At 36.3% G+C, this 21,912-nt stretch overlaps 1 protein-coding gene across 1 annotated transcript in view; it reads right to left on the reverse strand.

Moving 5' to 3' along the window:
• The window catches only part of CNGB3 (cyclic nucleotide gated channel subunit beta 3), a 169,472-nt gene that overhangs the window by 49,480 nt on the left and 98,080 nt on the right, over positions 1 to 21,912 (reverse strand). The window contains exons 9-13 of the mRNA XM_519846.8: positions 19,445 to 19,509; positions 18,571 to 18,693; positions 7,583 to 7,724; positions 5,226 to 5,385; positions 2,296 to 2,393 (exon numbers count right to left, since the gene is read on the reverse strand). Coding sequence (XP_519846.5) covers positions 2,296 to 2,393; positions 5,226 to 5,385; positions 7,583 to 7,724; positions 18,571 to 18,693; positions 19,445 to 19,509 — 588 coding nt within the window. The remainder of the gene's footprint in view (positions 1 to 2,295; positions 2,394 to 5,225; positions 5,386 to 7,582; positions 7,725 to 18,570; positions 18,694 to 19,444; positions 19,510 to 21,912) is intronic.

The following is a 21,912-nucleotide window of genomic DNA, read 5'->3' on the forward strand; positions in this document are numbered from 1 at the left end:
TCCAAATCATAGCAACATCCAAAAACAAAGAGTTGGTTTCCAGCCCACCCAACCTACACTTACTTTAAAGTTTCCTATTTTGCAAATGATATCTTTGTTCTTCTTGTTCCTCAGGCCTAAATCCTTGGAGTCATTTTTGGTCCCTTTCTGTCTCTTACCCTCTTCATGTAATCAAACAGGAAAAACTATGGGCTTTTTGGGTTTGAATATACCCAATATTTCGCCACTTCTCAAAAACTCTGCTTCAATAACCCTGGGTCTGTTCACCATCATCTCTTCCACAGATGGTTGTGATAACTTCCATTTGGCCTCCCTGCCTTCCACATTTACTTCCTAAGTCCTTTTCTTCACACAGCAGGAAAGATCCTGTTCAAACTGGTCTTGAATAGGTCATTTTCTGCTCAAGAGCCTCAGTGTCTTTGCAACTCAGAGTATAATTTACAGTCTATAGATGACTGGGCGCAGTGGCTCATGCCTGTAATTCCAGCACTTCGGGAGGCTGAGGGGGGCAGATCACTTGAAGTCAGGAGTTCAAGACCAGCCTGGCCAACATGGCGAAACCCCGTCTCTACTAAAAATACAAAAATTAGCTGGGTGTGGTGGTGCATGCCTGTAATCCCAGCTACTTGGGAGGCTGAGGCAGGAGAATCACTTGAACCCGGGAGGCAGAGGTTGCAGTGGGCTGGGATTGTGTCACTGTACTCCATCCTGGACAACAGAGCAAGACTCTGTCTCTAAATAAATAAATAAATAAATAAAGTCTACAGATCCTCCAAGCCCCTCCATTAACTGCCGACTGCCTCAGCCTCCCTTTTTTTTCACTCTTCTCTGACTACTCTTGCTTCCACCACTCTGCCTTTGCTCCAGCCACTCTGGCTTCCTTGCAGTGTGTTTCCAGCTCAGGGCATCGTGTCATCCATCCTCCCGTAATATTCCCTCCTGTCCTCATTCCTCTCTCTCCTCTCCCATCTGCGTAGCTCACTCCCTTGCTTCTTGCAGTCCTCTGCTTAAGTGCTCAAATGCATTTAATCAGAGAGGCCTTTCTTGCCAGTACCACCCTCATCCTTCTTAACCTGTGACGTGGCTGGGATCTGTGTCTCCACCAAATCTTTTGTCGAATTGCAATCCCCAATGTTGGACGTGGAGCCTGGTGGGAGGTGATTAAATCACAGGGGCGGATTTCCTATGAATGGTTTAGCACCATCCCCTTTGGTACTGTCCTCATGACAGTGAGTGAGTTCTCATAATATCTGGCTGCTTAAAAGTGTGTGACACTGACCACGCCTGCCTTGGTCCTGCTCCTGCTATATAAGATGCCTGCCCCTGCTTTGCCCTTTGCCATGATCAAAAGCTCCCTGAAGCCTCCCCAGAAGCAGATGCTGCTGTGCTTCCTGTACAGCCTGCAGAACCATGACCAAATAAACATATTTTCTTTATAAATTACCCAGTCTCAGGTATTTTTTTTTAATAGCAATGTGAGAACAACCTATACAACCTGCTTAACTTTGTTCATGGTGTTATCACCTCCACACATTTTATGCGTTTATTTTTCATTCCCTTCTTCTGGAATTTAAGCTCCACTTGAGTAAGTATTTGTTTTCAACTATTATATTCCCAGTGGCTAAAGTGGTGCCTGAAACATGGTGGGAACTTCATAAATACTTGTTGAATGAATTAATTGAATGGATGAGTTGGTGAATGCTATACCCAGAAGGAAATATTAGGTGAGAAAAATTTATATGTGATATAATGCATAAAAAGAGTAGTAATACTTAAAACATTCAAAAAGTTAAAAATTTCTTTGTTATAATTTTTTTTTCCTGAAACAAAAAGCTTCTAAATTAAAATTTGGCCATTTTAAGAGTCTAAATCCAAAGTATTTGTAATAGAAGACATGATTAGGTATAATTCTCTGATTGTCAGGCCATTACAGAGCTATTCTGGAGCCTGATTTGTTGTGAATTGCCAAGGCACATTTATAGATGGGAGGTGATACATGTACTAGCAAAGACATAGAGCCATATAATTTAAATTATATTTAAATTAATGCAAGAAGAGTCTGAAGAACTCTTCTTTTTTGACACCAATTAGAAGAGAAAGAGGGTTCTAAAGAATAAGCCATCTGCTGAAGAGAGACCTGTAATTTATTTGACTCTTTAATTCCACATAATTTCTCTAGGTTATTTTGACTTTGTTAAAACATAAGGCAAAAAAACTCATAAATGCTGTATAAATCAAGAGCTTAGATTCCATAGAGAAATAGATACAGAGTCTATTAATTGTAAAAGCACTTGCCTTGAACAAATCTACTTTGCTGATGATGCTGAAGTTCACATCAATGGCGAGGGCTAACTGGACCGTAGTTGGCAGGGTCTTAAGCAAATCAGACTCATCTTTATAAAGATAAACACATCAAACCCCGATGCAGAATAATTAATGAAATAAGTTACCAAGGTACAAGTAGAAAAATTTTAAAAATAAAGGAAACAAAATGCAAACACTTTTTATACATAATTAAATGCATCAGATTCTATATTTTCATTACTTCTATTGGACCTGCATACCTATTAAATAACACTATTATGCTTATGCAATAAAAGAAGTATTTTTAACCCTGGATGACATACTGAATAATTCCAGAACATTATGCTTGCTGAAACTTTAGCTATGAAACGTAATGATCATAGCACAAAGGCTAGTGAACAAGCTAGCATGGCTGAAGGATCTAGTTCTTATTTTCTGATTCTATTGATTCCAGCCTTAGCATTCAAGGGATGGCAAATAATAATGAGCACCATGTGGCACTGGAGAGCGTACAGAGCTCTGTCACACCCATTATCTTATTTGACCCTTGTGACAACCCCAAGGGTAAATGTTCTCATTCCTACTTTGCAGAAAGAAGAAAAACAAAAAGAACTGAAGCCCTGAGAAGCTGTAAGTGACTTGCTCCATTGTGCATAATTAGTAGGTGGCTCAGCTGGGATGGAATCTAAAGAAAAAATGTGCTAAGAGAGTAAATTCAAATTATTGTTATTTACTTGCTTATTAACTCAATGAAGAATGTGAATACATTACAGATTTTTCTACATGTGAATTAAATGATGGGCTTCAGGCTGATAAAATGTTCCGTAAACAAAATTGCCTATTCTTTTTTTTTTCTTTTTTTAAAACCTTGTATTTTAAGTTCTGGGGTACATGTGCAAGTTTGTTATATGGTAAACTCATGTCATGGGGATTTGTTATAGAGATTATTTCATCACCCAGGTATTAAGTTTAGTACCTATTCATCGTTTTTCCTGATCCTGTCCCTCTACCCACCCTCCACCCTCCAGTAGGCCAAGGGTCTGTTTGTTCCCCTCCAGAATATTCCCTATTCTTAATGGTTAGAATTCCAAGAGTTTCTGAGAGTTGATTTTTTTTAATGTTTTCTTATATTATTTAGAAAAGAGAGAAATTGCTGTATTACATCCCTATTTTGATTCAAATATAGATTCTAAATATGAAAATCCTTCATATATAAACACAGTTTATTGTTTCCAAGGGCTGTCTCTAGTTACCTCCTAAGCCAAGGAGTTGAATCATTATCTACCTTCGCTAAGGGGTGCGAGGCAAGAAGCCTGGCACCACTCCTTTTGTTGCTCTGCCTGCCCACTTCAGATGCCCTCAAGTAGCTGCAGATGTTCTAGAGAGAGGCATGTTGTTTTGGTCATTCAGGAAGAGATTCTAAACACGAGGCTGGAGTTTTAAGAGGCTTAAAAGTGTCAGAAAGGTGAAGAAAAGACCCTACCATAATAACCAGTGGTTTCTGTCTGCTCTTAGGAACCTTTGTGATTTGAGAATTTCATTGTAATTTGCACTCTGGAGCATTTTTGGCTTCTTAGTGGCACTAATTCCTATTTCATATGGTAAGAACAAACTAAAAGTTGAGTTTCATTATTGTCAACTAGCAGTGCATTATCTTCGACTTATTTTATATCCCTCAGTAACAATTATTTTTAACTGCAGTAGTATAGTGGTATAGTTGTAGACACCATTAATTATTTAGCACCTCATGGAAGCAATTGTGTGCCCTGAGGCGGGATGGGAGTGGCCTGAAAGGTTGCTGCTTTCTATTAGTACAGTTGACCCTTGAACAACACGTGTTTGAACTACACAGGTCCACTTATACCAGAATTTTCTTCCGCCTGTGCTACACCTGAGAGCAAAACCAACTCCTTTTTCTCCTTCTCCTCAGCCTACTCAACAGTGAAGATGAGGAGGATGAAGACCTTTATGATGATCTAGTCTCACTTAATTACTAGTAACTATAGTTCTTTTCCTTATAATTTTCTTAATAACATTTTCTTTTCTCTAGTTTATTGTACGAATATGGTATATAATACAGATAACATACAAAATTTGTGTTAATAGTAAGGCTTCCAGTCAACAGTAGCCTATTAGTAGTTCAGTTTTGGGGGAGTCAAAAGTTATATGTGGATTTCTTTCTGTTATTTTGAGACAGAATCTGGCTCTGTTGCCTAGGCTGGAGTGTAGTGGTGCGTCACCACATTCTGCTAATTTTTGTATTTCTAGTAGAGATGGAGTTTTGCCATGTTGGCCAGGCTGGTCTTGAACTCCTGACCTCAAGTGATCTCCCTGCCTCAGCCTCCCAAAATGCTGAGATTACAGGAGTGAGCCACCATGCCCAGCCTCAAAAGTTATATGTGGATTTCTGACTGTGGAGTGAGGGTTGGCATTGTTAACCCCCACTTGTTCAAGGGTCAACTGTACTGTGTTCTGGGTAGGAGACTGATACTGAAGTAAGAGCAAGAGTTTGGAAGAGAAGAGATGCAGGTCTGAGTTCTAGTTAGACTGTGTGCTGGCTCTGTGTCTTCACCCAAATTTCTCAGTTAGGAGCCTCCATTTTCTTCCCTTCAAAGGGATAGACAATGCCTAATTTTCCCACTTCCTTTTTTGTATGTGTGACTATATGAGACAATGTGTGTAATACTGAACATACAGAAGATGCTGATTAAAATTTAGCCTTTTCTCTTCCAAGGTTTTCAAAACCAGTAAGATATTTATATTTCAGGAAAAAAAAAACTGTAGCATTAAACGAATGCTTTAAGGATCATTTAGTTGTTTTTCAACCTTTTGTTCAAATCCAATTAGTCTCTGCTACCTTACAGAATTTTCATCATATGACAAGGTTTACAGGAATTTAATCGGTAATCTGCCATGCTTACCTAGCATTCGTTGAGAGTCCCATGTATATTCATACCAAGTCCGAACTCGCTTTTGCACAAGTTTAGGAATGGAGTAATTGTTCATGTAGGCAATGGTATCATCCATGCAGGCGCGGAAGTAGTTCTGATTGGCTGTAGCTGCTCCAATCACATCTCTCATCTAAAACCACAAATATGGTCACTCCACGCCCAGCAGAGGAAATGAGTTAATAAAAGTCAAATTACATGTTTTCCACATGATATACTTCCTTCTAATGCCCTGATTACTTGATTTTATTCATTCATTCATTTTTATTTTATTTATTCTTGCCCAGACAACTTTTCAGCAGTGGCTCACTTGATTTTAAACATACTGATATTGGGTCCTAATATCACCCACTTCCATAAAATATTGGGCAAATTATATTCTCTCTCTGATCCAATAAGGACAACAATAAGACCTGTAGGACAAACCAAGTGAGAATTCAGCCATGTAATGCATAGGACTACACATAATCTTCTTTGGAAACTTGTATTTTACTGCAGAAATGTTAGTATACATTGAAAAAATTATACAGCTGTGCTTATGCAAGGAGTGTGCAATAAAAGTTGAGCAATTGTCTGGCAGAATGGCTAGTCCATTTTGGTGAGTCTTACTTTGAATGCATCCTTCATAGATTATCCAGTGTGGCTATATAGACTCAATTCATCATGAAATTGCAACCTCTGTACTTCCCTTTGTGTTGTTTAGACAGATAAAATCAAATCTCATCATGCTTAAGGCACAGTATTCAGCAGAAGTTGAAATGTGCTGAAATTACTGAAGCATCATCTACTGCTGTGACAATTCTTAAGAAACTGTCAGGTTTTAGTTCTTGGATGTTTATAACTCACCCATAAAAACCCACTCTAGGTTAAAAGCTGATCTTTAAGATCTCAGCACAAAAAAGATATATAGCTCGACTCTTCCTCTCACATAGAGGGAGGCAAGTGGCTGTAAATATGCTTTGACTGTGGGTTTATAATAGGGAGGAAAACCAGGGCCTCACTTTCACACTCCTAAGACTTTGCTCATTCATTTTAGTAGCTGTTGAGTCTTTTCTGCTTAAGGAAAAACGACTCATTCTTTGAAGTCTAGCTCAAATGGCTCTTTTTAATTGTGATGCCTTCCTCAGTTTCCATTTTTAGAGCCAAAAAATTCTTCTACATATTAAAACTATCTGCAGAGGAGCTATGCAGCTAGTCCAACTGTATATATCTTTTTGAGTCTCTTACTCCTCAGTGGCTCTTCCAAATATTCCTCAACAACCTCAATTCCTAGATCTCACTTTTCCATGCTGTTCTTGACTGATAACTTACATTACCTAGTCACCTAAGGCTGGGAGACTTGGTATGTTAGGAGAGGGCTTGGGAGATTTAATAGAGCTGGAGCTGCCATATCCCCGTGTATCTGTATTAACCTGTTTTATTTTCTATGTTTTGATATGTTAATATCAGGAACTTTGCTGACTGAGGCCTTGCTTGCTTCTCCCACGGTTAGAGATGGTGGCCAAATCTCCTGAGAGTGTGTCTTCCATGCTTAAACTAACTAATCTGGAACCCATATCCCAACTGCCTTCTGTATCAGGTTCTTCCATGGGCTCCTATATTCAGGCCACTATCCACCTGTCCTACAAAAAAATTAGCTTGGCGTGGTGTGGTGCAACTGTAGTTCCAGCTACTTGCGGGGCTGGGGTGGGTAGATCCCTTGAGCCCAGGAGGCTGAGGCTGCAGTGAGCCATGTTTGTGCCACTGCTCCCCAGCTTGGGTGACAGAGCAAGACCCTGTCTCAAAAAAAAAAAAAGGGGGCTCTATCCTTTGTAAGTGCCAACTATCTTCAATATAATAATTTATGTATTTAATTTCTTACTAGACTGACTTTTTTGAGAATAAATACAAGGAGATGCTATAGTAAACATTTGTGAAACAATAACTTATTAATTATTTTATATGGCATTTTGTAGCCTCTGGTTTAAATGACCTCTGAAGTCGATAATAACCCAGTGATTTTATAACAATATTTGAAATTTAAGTAAATAAAAGAGATTTTAATGGTTTTCATTAGGGTCCAAGTAAAAAGTGAACTTAGAAACAGCTTTCTCTGAGAGTTCAAACTACTGCTATTTGCTGACAGGTCTTTTGATAGATTTAATGGCTTAAAAATGGAACAGCACTGTTGATCTAATCACATCCTCCTTCAACTCATTAAAATAGAAGAAAGTTAGTTCAAAAAAAGAAGAACCAGACAGATTTTAATTTTTCCTCCATAAAGTTTACGAAGACTTGTTAGTCTTTCAAAATGACAGCACTGTGTATCCAGTGATTCATACTCAGCTTACCTGACCAATTAAACTGGAGAACACAAAAACTCCAGAAAAAAAATTCAAGAGTTGAAAAACAATTTCAAATAAAGTTTGTGGTTCTGGAAGGCCACCAATGGTAATTAAAGTTCGAACTGCCCAATAATAACATCTCAGATACCTGTGAAAACAGAAGATATACATTTTGCTTTTTTTCTATATCATCAAAAGACCACTATTCTTGGGAGAATATAGTACTATTAAATTATAACAAATTTCCTACTAATCAAGATTTTCTTTCTCTAGACAGCACTGGCAAACACCATGTCTGCTAATGTAAACTTCTTAATAAACACTGTGAAATGATGAAACAAGCCCAAGGAGGGTGTTTACTAGCCGTTACCAAAATTTGGTGGTCTAAATAACCACCATTTTTATTAGGCTTATAGTTTTATGGGTCAGAATTTTGTGCAAAGCCCAACAGAGATGACTCATTTATGTTCCATGATGACTGGGCCCTCAGCTGGTAGGAGTTGAATGGCTGGAGATATCTGGAAAGATTCGATTGAGACCAAATGTCTGAAACCTTGATTCTGACTGCTGGCTGGGTTCCCCTGTTCCTTTCCACATTATGTCCTTTTGGAATGCCCAAGGTAGCTCCTTACCTCACATGTCTGATCCTGAGCTGGGAAGATTGGAACAGTAGAGGGTGGCTGGGTATCTTTTTTCATTCAGCCTCTCAATGTGACTAGCTTGGGCTTCCTCATAGCATGGATGTCTAAGGTAGATGGATTTTTACATGAGAGCTGTTTTCCCCCAGAGCAATAGCAGCCCAGGTGGTAGCTGCCAGGTTTCCTATAACTGAGAAGCCCTATATCATCTTATAGTTGTCACATTGTATTTGTCAGGCAAGTCACTAAGGCCAACCCAGGTTCAAGGGAAGAGACATTTGAATCCACCTCTCAATGAGAGAAGCAGCAAAAAATTTGAGGCTGTTTTTAAACTACTACACTATTGATTTGTGGGAATATTATAGAGATCAAATGTATTTATGCAGATGAGAGAATCTTCTATAGTTTAGATCCAATTGTTTTTACTAATGGAAAACAGAACAGATGAATATCTCTTCTATTTTTCACCCACATATTATTATATTATTGAATACGTAAACCATGGCAGAGACAGAGGAGAGCTGAGCTCCATCTTAATAGGGAAATTACTGTTGATTGTAATGGGCAACTGATCTAGAAATTTGGTATTGAAGAAAATCAAGTATGCTCAGAAATGTACTTGATAAAATTTCTGTACTTGAACAATTGCAAATGAAGAGGCTGAGGTCATTAGAGACCAGATAGGAACAGGACGAGAAAAGAATATGATAAGGATCAGTAAAGAACATATAACATTTACTTAGCTATCCAGAGAGTCCTTAACATACTATGGTTTGATTTTATGATGGCATAAAAGCAATATCCATTCAGTAGAAACCATACTTTGCATACTCATACAACCATTGTTTTTCACTTTTAGTATGGTATTCAATAAATTACATGAGATATTCAACAATTTATTAGAAACTAGGCTTTGTGGTAGATGATTTAGCTGAACTGTAGACTAACATAAGTGTTCTGTGCACATTTAAGTTAGGTTAGGCTAAGCTATGATGTTTGGTAGGTTAGGTGTATTAACTGCATTTTTGGCTTGCAATATTTTCCCGATAGGTTTATTGTGATGTAACCTCATCAGAAGTCGAAGACATCTGTATATATATTTCATAATTCTTGTGCACCTAGGCATACTATTTGGTAATTCTACATAGCTCTGATAACTTGGTCTGTATCAAGCATTTCCACTGAATCCTTTAAAAATGTCATTTATATAAAGAACGTCTCCAGGTTTTGTTACAGAGGGACATTAAGATTTTGTGTGTCCCAACTAGCTATTTCAGCATCTTGTACAGACACAGAAAAGGAGTACTTTTTACGGAATCCTGCCCTAGTTGAGCTTTTATTTCTTATCTAGGTATGCCACATATAACATTAGCACTTTGGGTAACTGGGCACTAATCTTTGAACAAGAGTGGTCTTTTCTTGTAAAAATAGTTTGAGATTTTAAGATCTTCAAATAGTAAGAAGTTGAGGTTTACAAAGAAAGAAAGAAACTGCAGTTGAAGTTAATATTCAAATAAAAACAGATCTAGAAAGAAATTACTCATTTTGAAATTCAATACCTTTTGAAGGACATAGGACTCTTTTTTTTTTTTTTAACCTAGTTCCTTGTTATAGGAACAGAAAAAATAATGAACTCTTTGATAGGGCTTGAAAACCACTATGCCAAGAGAATAAAAATGTTACCACTGTATAATTTTTTTCTAGCAGTCTTCCTTGGACTTACTAATATCATAGTGAACTTGATGTCAAAGAGAACCACCTTGAAGAAGTCTGGAATTAATTTTATGGATTGCATTTTAACTTTTCAAATTCCAATTTGTAATTTCCTATTACCTCATTTATTTTGGTCACAGGTTTTGGACCTGTGGGTCTCTTTAAATTAAGGAAATTTATTAAACCTGACATTACCCAAGAGTGAAGAGAAAAAAGATTCTCTCCCAACATGGTCAATTCCATGATAAGTGTTGGGATTACTTCCCCTCCAAAGTCACTCAAAAGTTTGTCCTACTTTAACAGGAACAAACATAAGAATTACTTTCTCCCATTTTCTTTTTTATGATTTAAAAAAATAACAATCAAATGTGAAATTTTGGCATGGATTTTCCAAATCTCAAGGGTTTGGCTTGAACTATTTTTTTGTATATTAAATAGTCTGCTATGTTAATTGGAAGTTTTCTGCCCTGATGCTTTGAGATTTATTTTAGGATTCTTTTCTCAGTCACATCTTACACCTAGACACGCATAACCAAAGGTAAGATTTGTAATTTAATTAGATGACCTCTTATTGATTTCCTAAGATTAGCTTAATTAGTCAAGTGTGTCCATCTCTAATATCTACATCCCAGTCAGATAGATCTTTTCAAAGAGATTCTATCTGGCTGGATTAACACAAGAAGTATCTAATTATTAGCTATACAATGCATCAACTGTATAACACATGATATATATATATATATATATACATATACTTAGGCATACTTCAGGTTAAAGCAGTAAGGCAGAATTTGACATAAAGCCATAAAAATATTTAGTATGAAAATAGAAAGCCTTTCTCTGTGAAACAAACATAACATGCAATTTCCCCCAATATATTTTTATGAAACATTTTAAACAAACAGAAAAATTAAAAGAATTTTACAGTGAACACTCATATGCCCACTGCCTGGATTCTATCATTAACATTTTACTATGCTTGCTTCGTCACATATTCCTCCACTTATTTATCAATAAAACCTTCTTATTTTTGGATGTATTTCAAAATAATTTCTAGACAGCCATAAACTTTCTCCTAAAAACAGTACTTCAGAATATATATGTTAACTGGAGTTCAGTATTTGTTTAGAGTTATGTTTTATTTTGAATATACAGTTAAAGCACTAATGAGGCCGGGCGTGGCGGCTCACACCTGTAATCCCAGCGCTTTGGTAGGCTGAGGCGGGTGGATCACTTGAGGTTGGGAGTTTGAGACCAGTCTGGCCAACATGGTGAAACCCCGTATCTACTTAAAATACAAAAAGTAGCCAGGTATGGTGGTGGGTGCCTGTAATCCCAGCTACTTAGGAAGGCTGAGGCAGGAGAATCGCTTGAACCCGGGAGGCGGAGGTTACAGTGAGCTGAGATGGTGCCACTGCACTCTAGCCGGGGCGACAGAGGGAGACTCTGTCCCATAAAAAAAAAAAAAAAAAGGCACTAATGTTAAGTAGGACCATTTGGTGAATTTAAAGAAAGTACAGTATTATCTATAGGCATTATGCCATACAGTAGATTTCTAGGACTTACTCATTTTGCATAATGGAAGCTTTGTACTCCTTGACTTACACTTCCCCATTATCCCTTTCCTCCAGCCCCTGGTAACCCCCATCCTACTCTCTACTACTACGAAATTGACTCTTTTAGATTCCACATACAAGTGAGGTCATATGAGGTCAGACGGTATTTCTCTTTCTGTGTCTTGTTTATTTTGCTAGGCATAATGTCCTCCAGCACTATCTATATTGTCACAAATGGCAGAATTTCTTTCATTTTAAGGCTGAATGATGTTCTATTATATATGTGCATATCTGCCATATTATCTTTATCCTTTCATTAGTTGAGATAAATTTAGGTTCCTTCCATATTTTGGCTATTGCGAATAATGCTGCAATGCTGCAATGAACATGGGAGTGCAGATATCTCTTTGAGATACAGATTTCAATACCTTTGGATATATTCACAGAAGTGGCATTGCTGGGTCATATGGTAGTTATTTTGTTCTTTTGTTTGTGGATATCCAGCTTTCCCAGTACAATTTATTGGAGAGACTATCTTTCCTCATTGCATATCCTTAGCACCCTTGGACAGGCAGTTGACCATCTATGTATTCATTTATTTCTGGGCTCTCTATTCTGTTTCATTGGACCGTATGTGTGTTTTTATGCCAGTTTCATACTGTTTTGATTATGGTAGCTCTGTGATATATTTTGAAATCAGGAAGTGGGATGCCTTTGGCTTTGTCCTTTTTGCTCAAAATTACTTAAGCTATTCGGGGTCTTTTGTGGTTCCATACAAATTTTTGGATTTTTTTCTGTTCCTGTAAAAAAATCATTGAGATTTTGATAGGGATTGCATTGAATTTATAGATCATTGTGAGTAGTTGGGACATTTTAACAATATTAATTATTCTAGCCCTTGAATACAGATGTCTTTCAATTTATTAGTTTCTACTTTAATTTTTTTATCAGCATTTTGCAGTTTTCAGTGTACAAGTCTCACACCCCTTTGGTTAAGTTTGTTCCAAATATTTTATTCTTTTTGATGCTTAATTTCCTTTTCAGATAGTTTATTGTTAGTGTGTAGAAATGCTACTGATTTTTGTATCATTTAATAAATTTTGACAAATGCATATACCTGTGTAACAAAACACATGTTAAGACATAGAGCCTTGCCATCACTTTAGAAAGTTCTCTCAATTCTTTTCCCAGTCAATCCTTACTCAAATGTGCCAGAGGCAATCACCTGTTCTAATTTTTTTCTACCGTGGATAAGTTTGCCTGTTTTAGAATTTCACATAAATGAAATCGTACAGTATATATGCTTCTGTATAAGATGTCTTTTACTCAGTATGGTTTTGAGAGTTATTTATGTTGTGTATTGGTAATTTATTCCTTTTTATTGCTGCATAGTATTCATTGTATCTTTATACCACAGTTTGTTTATTTATTCACCTACGGATGAATACCTAGCCTGCCTCAAGTTTTTGGTTTTGATGAATAGAGCTTCTGTGAAAATTCTTGAACAAGTTTTATTCTGTGAACATATATTTTCATTACTTTTGGGTAAAATACCTACATTGGAATTTTTGAGTTGTAAGGTAGTTGTGTTTAGTTGTAAAATAAACTGTCAGATCTTTTTCCAATATGGTTTTATCATTTCACATTCCCTCTAACAATATGTGAGAGTTCCAGTAACCCCATGTTATCCTAACACCTGGCATTGTCATTATTCCAGCACTTGGTATTGTCAGTCTTTTAAATTTTAGCCATTGTGGTAAATCTGTAGTGGGACATGCAATTTTTAAAAGTACCCCTTCTATACTTATCTTTCTGTGTGGACCTTCCTAACTACCTCAATCCATCTTAGTCCCTAGTTTCTGTAAACTTATTACTGGAAGCAATGGCTATGAGGGAGAACGGTCTTATTAGAATGTAAGTGCTACAAAGGTAGGTGTTTATGGGCCTAGTAGCACACAATAGGAATTCACTAATATTTGTTGAATGACTGGAATGGATGAGTGAATGCATACCTAGACTTACTGAAATGAGAATGTAGGAAGACTGTATCTGTGAACACATCTGTTGAATCTCCTTCTGAATTCTCCCTTGTCATGCTTCTCACTGACCTTCACTTCCTTCTGATCCACTGATTCTTTGCTCTGGGTTTTTTTTGTTTTGTTTGTTTGTTTGTTTTTGTTATATTCCAAGGGTGACCCTCTAGGAATTGTAATATAAATATCCTCCCTCTCCCTCTCCCTCTCCCCCCTCCTCCCTTTCCTTCTCTCTCTCTGCCATTGTCTGATCTCAGCTATGAGGTATCTAGGACATCCTGAATAAATATTTTCATCTACCTAAGTCTCATCATGTTTATCTGTAAAATTAAGAAGGTGGATTACCTAAATTTTTCTAGCACTATGGTATAGTAATTCTGATTCCTTCCTTACCTCAACTAAAGTCAATAATTCCCATGATGCCTTGTTTACTTCTCTTTTTTTCAAAGAAAAGATACATTAGGGACTGGGACTGTGGATTTGTTAAAAAATTTGTGCACAGTGGGAAATTTATGTCAGAAAATACATAAAATTGGGATATATGTGGACAAAAATACATTGGGAACATTTTTAAGTATCACATAATCTTAGGTACTTACTTGTGTTCTCCTTTTGAACTAAATATTTGCATTCTTTCTCACATTTTACAGTCTAAAGAAGGATGTTATTCACTCAATATAAATAAAAATGCCTTCTATTGATGTGAATAGAAATTGCTGTTCTGATGAGAATTAATGGAATCATAATAAACTTGACTTATTTTAAATGTTCACAGTGTTCCATTTATGCCCCACAGTCTGCTGCCTAATTCTAACTAGGGCAAAATTTGCAAATCCAAAGGCCTAATGAGCAACCTTCAATTTATAGGTCACCAGGACCATCACAAGGCTTAAGTTAAAAAATAGGTAATTATTGCAAAAACTTGGCTTACAAGATCAAAGGGTAACATGAAGCAATAGAAGGAGAAATCGATGTTAAAAAAACTGTTAGGATAAGTATACTAGTAACTGACATATGCAAATTATCTAAAAAGATAAGTAAAGAGGCTGCTTTTAAAAGCATTTTCATTGCAAGGGTGGCAACCTGTGTCCCTGACAGTTGGTAACAGGATTGTTGGAGCTTTGGTTTTGAGTGAGAATGCTTCAGTCTAAATGAGCAGAGCAGAGTTGATGGGGTAATATTTATAGTCAGAGAATGTGAGTTGTATGATAACAAGGCTGTGGAATTTATCAAAACTAGTTCGGGGCCTAGAAAATGATCACTTTTAGTAGTTTTTCTGTGAGTGATTAAGAAAAATGGGTAGTTTCTAATCCTTGGGTGCAAGATTCTATTTGTACCCATGAAATCAAGCTTGTTATTTGGGTTATCAAATCTTTTATATGTTTATTGTTTCTGCTTACTTGACCGGTCAATAATTATGTTTGGTGTCTCACACTTTGATGATATATTGGCCAATTTCTCCTCCTTCTATCAATTTTTGCTTTATGGTTTTCTTTGAATGATTGTGAGTATTTTATTGGGTGCATACACATTTAGAATTGGAATATCTTGATGGTAGTAAATAAAATTTATAGGAGGCCATTGGTTTGGACTAAACTCTTGCACTAGGCCAAACAGACCAAAGCAAAATGGAATTACTCATGCTGAAGTTCTATGTCACCAAACTGAAACTAAGTTGTTTATCTGCCATTCCAAGAAATCAGGAGAGAGAGAAAGAGAGATAGCTAAATCCCCAAACAAGCCAGTTTTATCCAGCATGGTAAGGAAGTCCCCTCTACTTTAACCTTTACAGGGAAAGTAACTTTGAAATGACCAATCCGTTTTTGTTCTCTGTTTCTGCTTTCTTCAGCCCTTTTCTGCCTATGAAGCCAACCTCCTTTGCTCAGCTCATCAGAACACTCATTTTATTTTATAGAATTGAGGTGTTGCGTGATTCTAGAATTGCAAATAAAAGCCAATTAAGATCACTAAAATAAATTTGTTGTAATTTTGTCTTTTGACAATCATGAATCAAAACTTTTATCATTATATGGTGAACTTTTTCTCTAAAATGTCTTTTGTTTTAAAGCTTATTTTGACTAATGTTAATTGACAATCTCTATTAGCATGTGAGTTTAGTTCACATTAATTTACTGCACATGTTTGTCAGAGGTGTTCGAACCAGAGTGACTCCCTCTTGAAAAGGGGCTGGGTAAAATAAGGCTGCGACCTACTGGGCTGCCTTCCCAGGAGGTTAAGCATCCTAAGTCACAGGATGAAACAGGAGGTTGGCACAAGATACAGGTAACAGAGAGCTTGCTGATAAATTAGGTTTCAGTCAAGAAACTGGCCCAAATCCACCACAACCAAGATGGAGATGAAAGTGAACTCTTGTCATCCTCATTGCTCATTATATGCTAATTATAATTCATTAGCATGCTAAAAGACACTCCCACCAGCACCATGACAGTTTACAAATGCCATGGCAATATCCAGAAGTTACCCTATATAGTCTAAAAAGGGGAGGAACCCTCAATTCTGGGAATTGCCTACCCCTTTCCCTGAAAATTCATGAATAATCCACTCCTTGTTTAGCATATAATCAAGAAATAATTGTAGGTATTCTTAGTCAAGCAGCCCATGCCACGGCTCTGCCTATGCAGTAGCTATTTTTTTATTTCTTACTTTCTTAATAAATTTGCTTTCACTTTATTCCATGGACTTGCCCCAAATTCTTTCTTGCACAAGGTCCAAGAACCCTCTCTTGGGGTCTGGATCAGGACCCCTTTCTGGTAACATACTGATCTATTTTAAATTGTCCTTACCATCTTATGTTGTGTCTTCTATTGTCCTGCCTTTCCTGTACTTCTCCCCAAAACTGCCACTCCTTATCTTTGTGTCTTTTTTTGGACTGGTTTGCTTTTTAAATTTCCTTATTCATTTTTTTCCCCTTATACTAATTTAGAAGTTATTCTCTCTATTTCTGTTCTTTAGTGGTTACTCACACTCATTTTCTACTGTACTCCAGGTTTGGTACATATGTTTGTGTTTTAGCCTTTGGAGATACTTCTTACTTTCTAGGGAACTCAGCAATCACTGAAAACTGTTGTAATTGTATTCATTTAGAAACTTATAACAAATAATTATAATAAGTAACTTAACAAAATTACAACAGGTAATTTATCTTGCATTTTAGAGAGAGTATCTTGGCTACCTGGTCTATGATGTAGCTGGAATTAGAAATCCAAAACACTAGCACACTTGAAGTTTCTTATGGGCTGAAGCTGAGATTTCTTTCTTCTTGTTACAATGCAGATTTGGCCATTCCTTTCGTTTTTCCTTACTCCCCCTCTCTCTTCCTGCTTTTATATAGCTATATATTGTCTATTATTATATACTTAATATACTGAGCTTGACACTGGGAACAAGATATAGTCCCTAGAAACTCCACAGAGAGGCGTCTAGGTGTAAAAGGAGAAATAGCTTCACTTTCTGGAAGGCATTCTGATGCGATCCTATATTATTTTGCTAATTTGAAAAAAACAGCTATCAGCCACAGTCATCTAATGATGTTGGATTACATATTCACTTTGAGGCAATTTTACTGTAGCTGGTATTTTAGTCAATTTTTATATAAATTAGTTGTTTATATCAAAGTAAATAATTCACATTCTAAAGGGAATTATTTATTTAGTAATTTTTCTGGAAATAGAGTGTCTGTGTGTGTATGTTTCCCAATCAGTGGTCCTTCTGACTTTAAATTCTTTAAAATCGGTTCTGGTTGTTATAATCCCTTATGCATATCCAACTCACTCTAGGTAGTGTGTAATTTTGTAAGTTATTTTCTCTGTCTTTGTTCTATCCTATAATTGCTCTCCATCCCAAGGCTGCCGTGAGTTGCCCTTCAAAGTAATGCTGGGACCTGCTTTTTTTCCAGTTTGGACATTGCCTTATTATATGTTCAATGTCATTTCACTGGAGCAGAAAGTTAGTGAAGTCAACTTTATGCGAGGTCTTTGTATTTTACCAAAAGGAAATTTCACTATTAAATAACCCAGTTGCCATTTCTGAGTCCTGATTCTACTGTTCTAAATTTTTCAAGTGATCTTTTTTTATTTCTGGGACACTTGCATACCTAATTGTCAAGTTTAATTTATGATCCTCGTTACTCTCTAAGTGTTTAATTGAGTTAGTGGTTATAGCTGACTCATAAACCCATAAAACCCTTCACTGGTAAACTAATTAGCCACTGCACCTGCCCTTTAAATAATTAACATTGTTCATTACTAACAATCAGCATCGGAGTTATTAAAAGTTACCTTACTGCTCAGTTGTCTAGAGGCTTTCAAACTTTTTTGATCATGATCCAGAGTAAAAAATGCATTTCACAGGCCAACTCAGGATACACACACACACACACACACACACACACACACACACACTCCCCTACTATCTATCAGACTCTGATATTTTCTATTCTATTATTCTCTACCTTCTTTCACTTAAAAATGTATTGACTTACTAAATAGGTTTTTCAGCTTAAAAATTTTTATTTAGACCAATTCATGGGGTACTCGTGCAATTTTGTTACATGTATACAATGCATAGTGATCAAGTCAGGGTGTTTAGGGTGTTTATTACTCGAGTACAATACATGTTTTGAAACTATAGTCACCCTACTCTGTTGCAAACATTGAATATATTCTTACTGTATGTTTGTATCCTTTAATCCACTTTTCTTTATGCGCTCCTCTCCCCACAACTCACCCTTCCCAGTCTCTCTTATCTTTCCACGCTCTGTCTCTATGTGATCAAAATTTTTAGCTCCCACATATATGTGAGAACATGTGATATTTATCGTTTTGGGTCTGGCTTATTTCACTAAGATAATGACCTTTAGTCCCATCCATTTTGGTGCAAATGACATGATTTTATCCTCTTTTATGGCCAAATAGTATTTACCAGCCATTGAACGGGTTATGACAGCTTCAAAAACACTAGCCCTCATAAATTCATGCAATGAAACAGAATGTTAAAAATAATCAATAAAGGTTTCTTTCAAAATCAGAACTTACTCGTTTCCTTCCCCATCATACACCCATCTAGTAGTGCCAATTCCTTCATAGTTTGAAGCCCAGTAATAAACACAGGCATTAATGTGCAGAATAAACAGCAAGTATCCAGTTGTTCGAATAACTCTGTCAGAGAGAATAGATGCAAAGTAAGATTCATGTTGTTTCTGAAATACAGCCTATTTTAACATTTTCTTTTCCTTAAAGTCACCAGCGAACCCCTTACTTTGGATTTGTGAACTGTTAACTCTCATTAGTACAGTACAAAGTGATGGTGCCATTGCATGTTTTCTGATGGCAATGTCTTGACTGGGATTGACAGAGTGTAAAGAAAAAAAAAAGAAAAAGAAAACTTCCTCTCTTTTCACAGATGTTGTGAGTCAACTCCATGAAAGACATGCCTCAAGGGTCACTTCTTCAGTTTAAGTCCCATAAAATACACTATGTTAATTTAACTGGATATCTCTGAAAAGCTCATGAGACTTTATGCTACGATGAATGGCAACTAGAGGTTTCGGTGCAAGTAAAATTTAGAACAACAAACGAATGAAATTCAGATTAGGAATGAATTATCATGAGAAAGGTTTAAAGTTAACTTGCAAAAGAGTATGTTTTTCTGTACTTGTTTTGACAGAGGCAGATAATAAGTCCTGTTTTCTTAGTCCAGTATTCTTCTAAAATCTGATATGATTTTCATACTCTTATTTCACTTAAAATATCCACATCTGTTCTAGAACATAGTCCTATATTTTATATAGCCAGAGCTGAAATTATATCCTTTTTTTGAAGAGGGAGGTCATATCCCTGCCAAATTCTGTCTAAAATGTTGTACCATTGCTTTTTCCCCTTCCCCCAAGTATACTGAGTTATACTTTACCTGTAGATATATGCTTTGTCCATTATAGACTCTAGGTGATGATTAAATTCAAAAAATGAAGTGTACTATATAGGAAAGCAAAAGAAATCCAAAAGCATGTTAGTCTTAAATATATATATTTAAATAAAACTATATGAAATTTATTACTGAAAATAATTTTATTCATATGTCTTTTTAAAAAAACCAAGATCCTGTTTAGTGATATTTTCCTCTGGACAGTACATTTTATAGCATGGTATTATACTTCCAGAGCTTTATTTTGCTTTATTTTATTGCTACCCTGTAGTTATAGTCTTATTTTTAATGTTTGTTGAAAATGAAACTTAAAAAACATTGTTTTCCTTTTTGTTTTGAAAGCATGTAGTAGAACTCTATTTCCCAACAATTAAAGTCACACTCTCCAAAAACATACATAAAAGAGGAAAAGTATAATACATTAAAGTTTTTTTTTTTTTTTTTTTTTTTGAGACAGAGTCTCGCTTTGTCACCCAGGCTGGAGTGCAGTGGCTCGACCTCGGCTCACTGCAAGCTCCGCCTCCCAGGTTCACGCCATTCTCCTGCCTCAGCCTCTCCGAGTAGCTGGGACTACAGGCGCCCGCCACCACGCCCGGCTAATTTTTTGTATTTTTTAGTAGAGACGGGGTTTCACCGTGGTCTCGAACTCCTGACCTCGTGATCCGCCCGCCTCGGCCTCCCAAAGTGCTGGGATTACAAGCGTGAGCCACCGCGCCCGGCACATTAAAGTTATAAATAGATGTTAAGTCTTGTTGCTCAACACTAGCATTATTTTCCAGTGAATTGCATTAAATGTGTATTTGTTTAAACAAAATTTAAAGTTCAGTAAGTATTAGCGTTGGCCATTCTTGACATTATTCAAAGATACAAAGAGTTTATGTGCATCTGATACAAGCAGAGTTACTATTTCCCTCAAGGTTTTTTCTTGCTTACTTCTACTTTTATCTCAACCTTTTCTGCCTGCATGCACTCCTACTTCCTATTTCCTACTTCCTCTTTTGTTTCTATAGGCAGTAAAGTATGGAATCCAGAGCCAAATGCCAGTTCTGTCTCTACCACTTACTACTGTGTAACCGTGGAAAAGTCTTTTGCTATTTCCGTGTCTTGGTCTCCTCATCTTTAAAATGAGATCAATAAGAAAAGATGCCCCCCAAAAGGGTTGTGTGCATTCATGAGTTAATATATTTAATGTGCTTCAAATCATAGACTCTTACAGATAGAAGGGACTGCAGAGATTACTTAGTTCAAAATTTTGCCCAACGTAGATATGACTGCAATAGAACGTTTAGAATTAAAAATATTATATGTAATAGTAATGACTATTTAACTAGAAATATACACAAATGATTTGTTTTTCCAGAGTTCCTAAGTAGGAAAAAACTTCTTAAACACTCAGATTATAATTTAAATGTGTGGTAATTTGTTTATTGTGCTCTTAATACAAGTTTGCACAAAGGCATGATTTTAAATTTAGCTTAAGTGTTCACTAAAAATAAAATGTATATTCATTTGTTTTCTCATTTATAACTTGGAGACATATAGATGATAAATATTTATCCTAGGGAATTGTGCATTAAGATGACACCCTTATAAATAAGTTATATGAATGGACTATGGGGCTTTGAAAAGAAGATTAATGTTGACTGTCAGGATCTCCTATATTTAAACATCTAATGGATAGAGAGGGCTTTTGGACATTTTAGGTTACAGAGATGGGGAATGAAGAGTTGGCATTTTATAAGCTTTTATCATAATGCCAGATAAACTCCTAAATCTATAGAAACCTGAGAATTTCTGAAAATTGTTTATGTCCAAGCAGGTACCTTCTGAAATTTCCATGTGAGACTGAAAATTTGATAAGGGATGGCCTGACCACTAGATTGCTTGGAACATTATTGTGTTCCACCTCCATTTATTCTCACATTCCATGGTCAAACCAGAAGTCTCTAGAGTTGTCTCGGATGTTTGGAAATAAGGGATAAAGAACCTCTGAAGTTTAAATATCAGAGCAGAGAAAAAAAAACCTTTCAGCTTGAGGCCTACCCAGTCAATCTGATTATAATAAAGAATTTGGAGTTAGATAAATGTAATAGAGTTCAGACACTGCCCCTCATATGCAGTGTGTCTGGACAGATTTTTCCACCATGCTAATTCTCATTTTCTTCATCTCTAAAATGAAGTTGTTGGGAGGAATCAGTGAGATAATGAATATAAAGTTTTAGCAAAGTGTGTAGCCTCAAGTGTGTATTCAACAGACAGCTGCAACTATTATTGTCGTTGTTGTTGTCAGGATCTGCTGGTGTTACCAGGTTATGTTATCTCGTCTTCCCAAGATGCAAAATAGATAATTATCTACAATTTATAAAGTCTTTTGTGATCCCTTTAAGAAGGTTGTTTTTGGAAAAATATTGTTGCTATTGTTAAAGATTTACATGAAATTTCAATTTCTGACT

The sequence above is a fragment of the Pan troglodytes genome, chromosome 7 (assembly GCF_028858775.2).
Source record: "Pan troglodytes isolate AG18354 chromosome 7, NHGRI_mPanTro3-v2.0_pri, whole genome shotgun sequence".
Taxonomy (NCBI): domain Eukaryota; kingdom Metazoa; phylum Chordata; class Mammalia; order Primates; family Hominidae; genus Pan; species Pan troglodytes.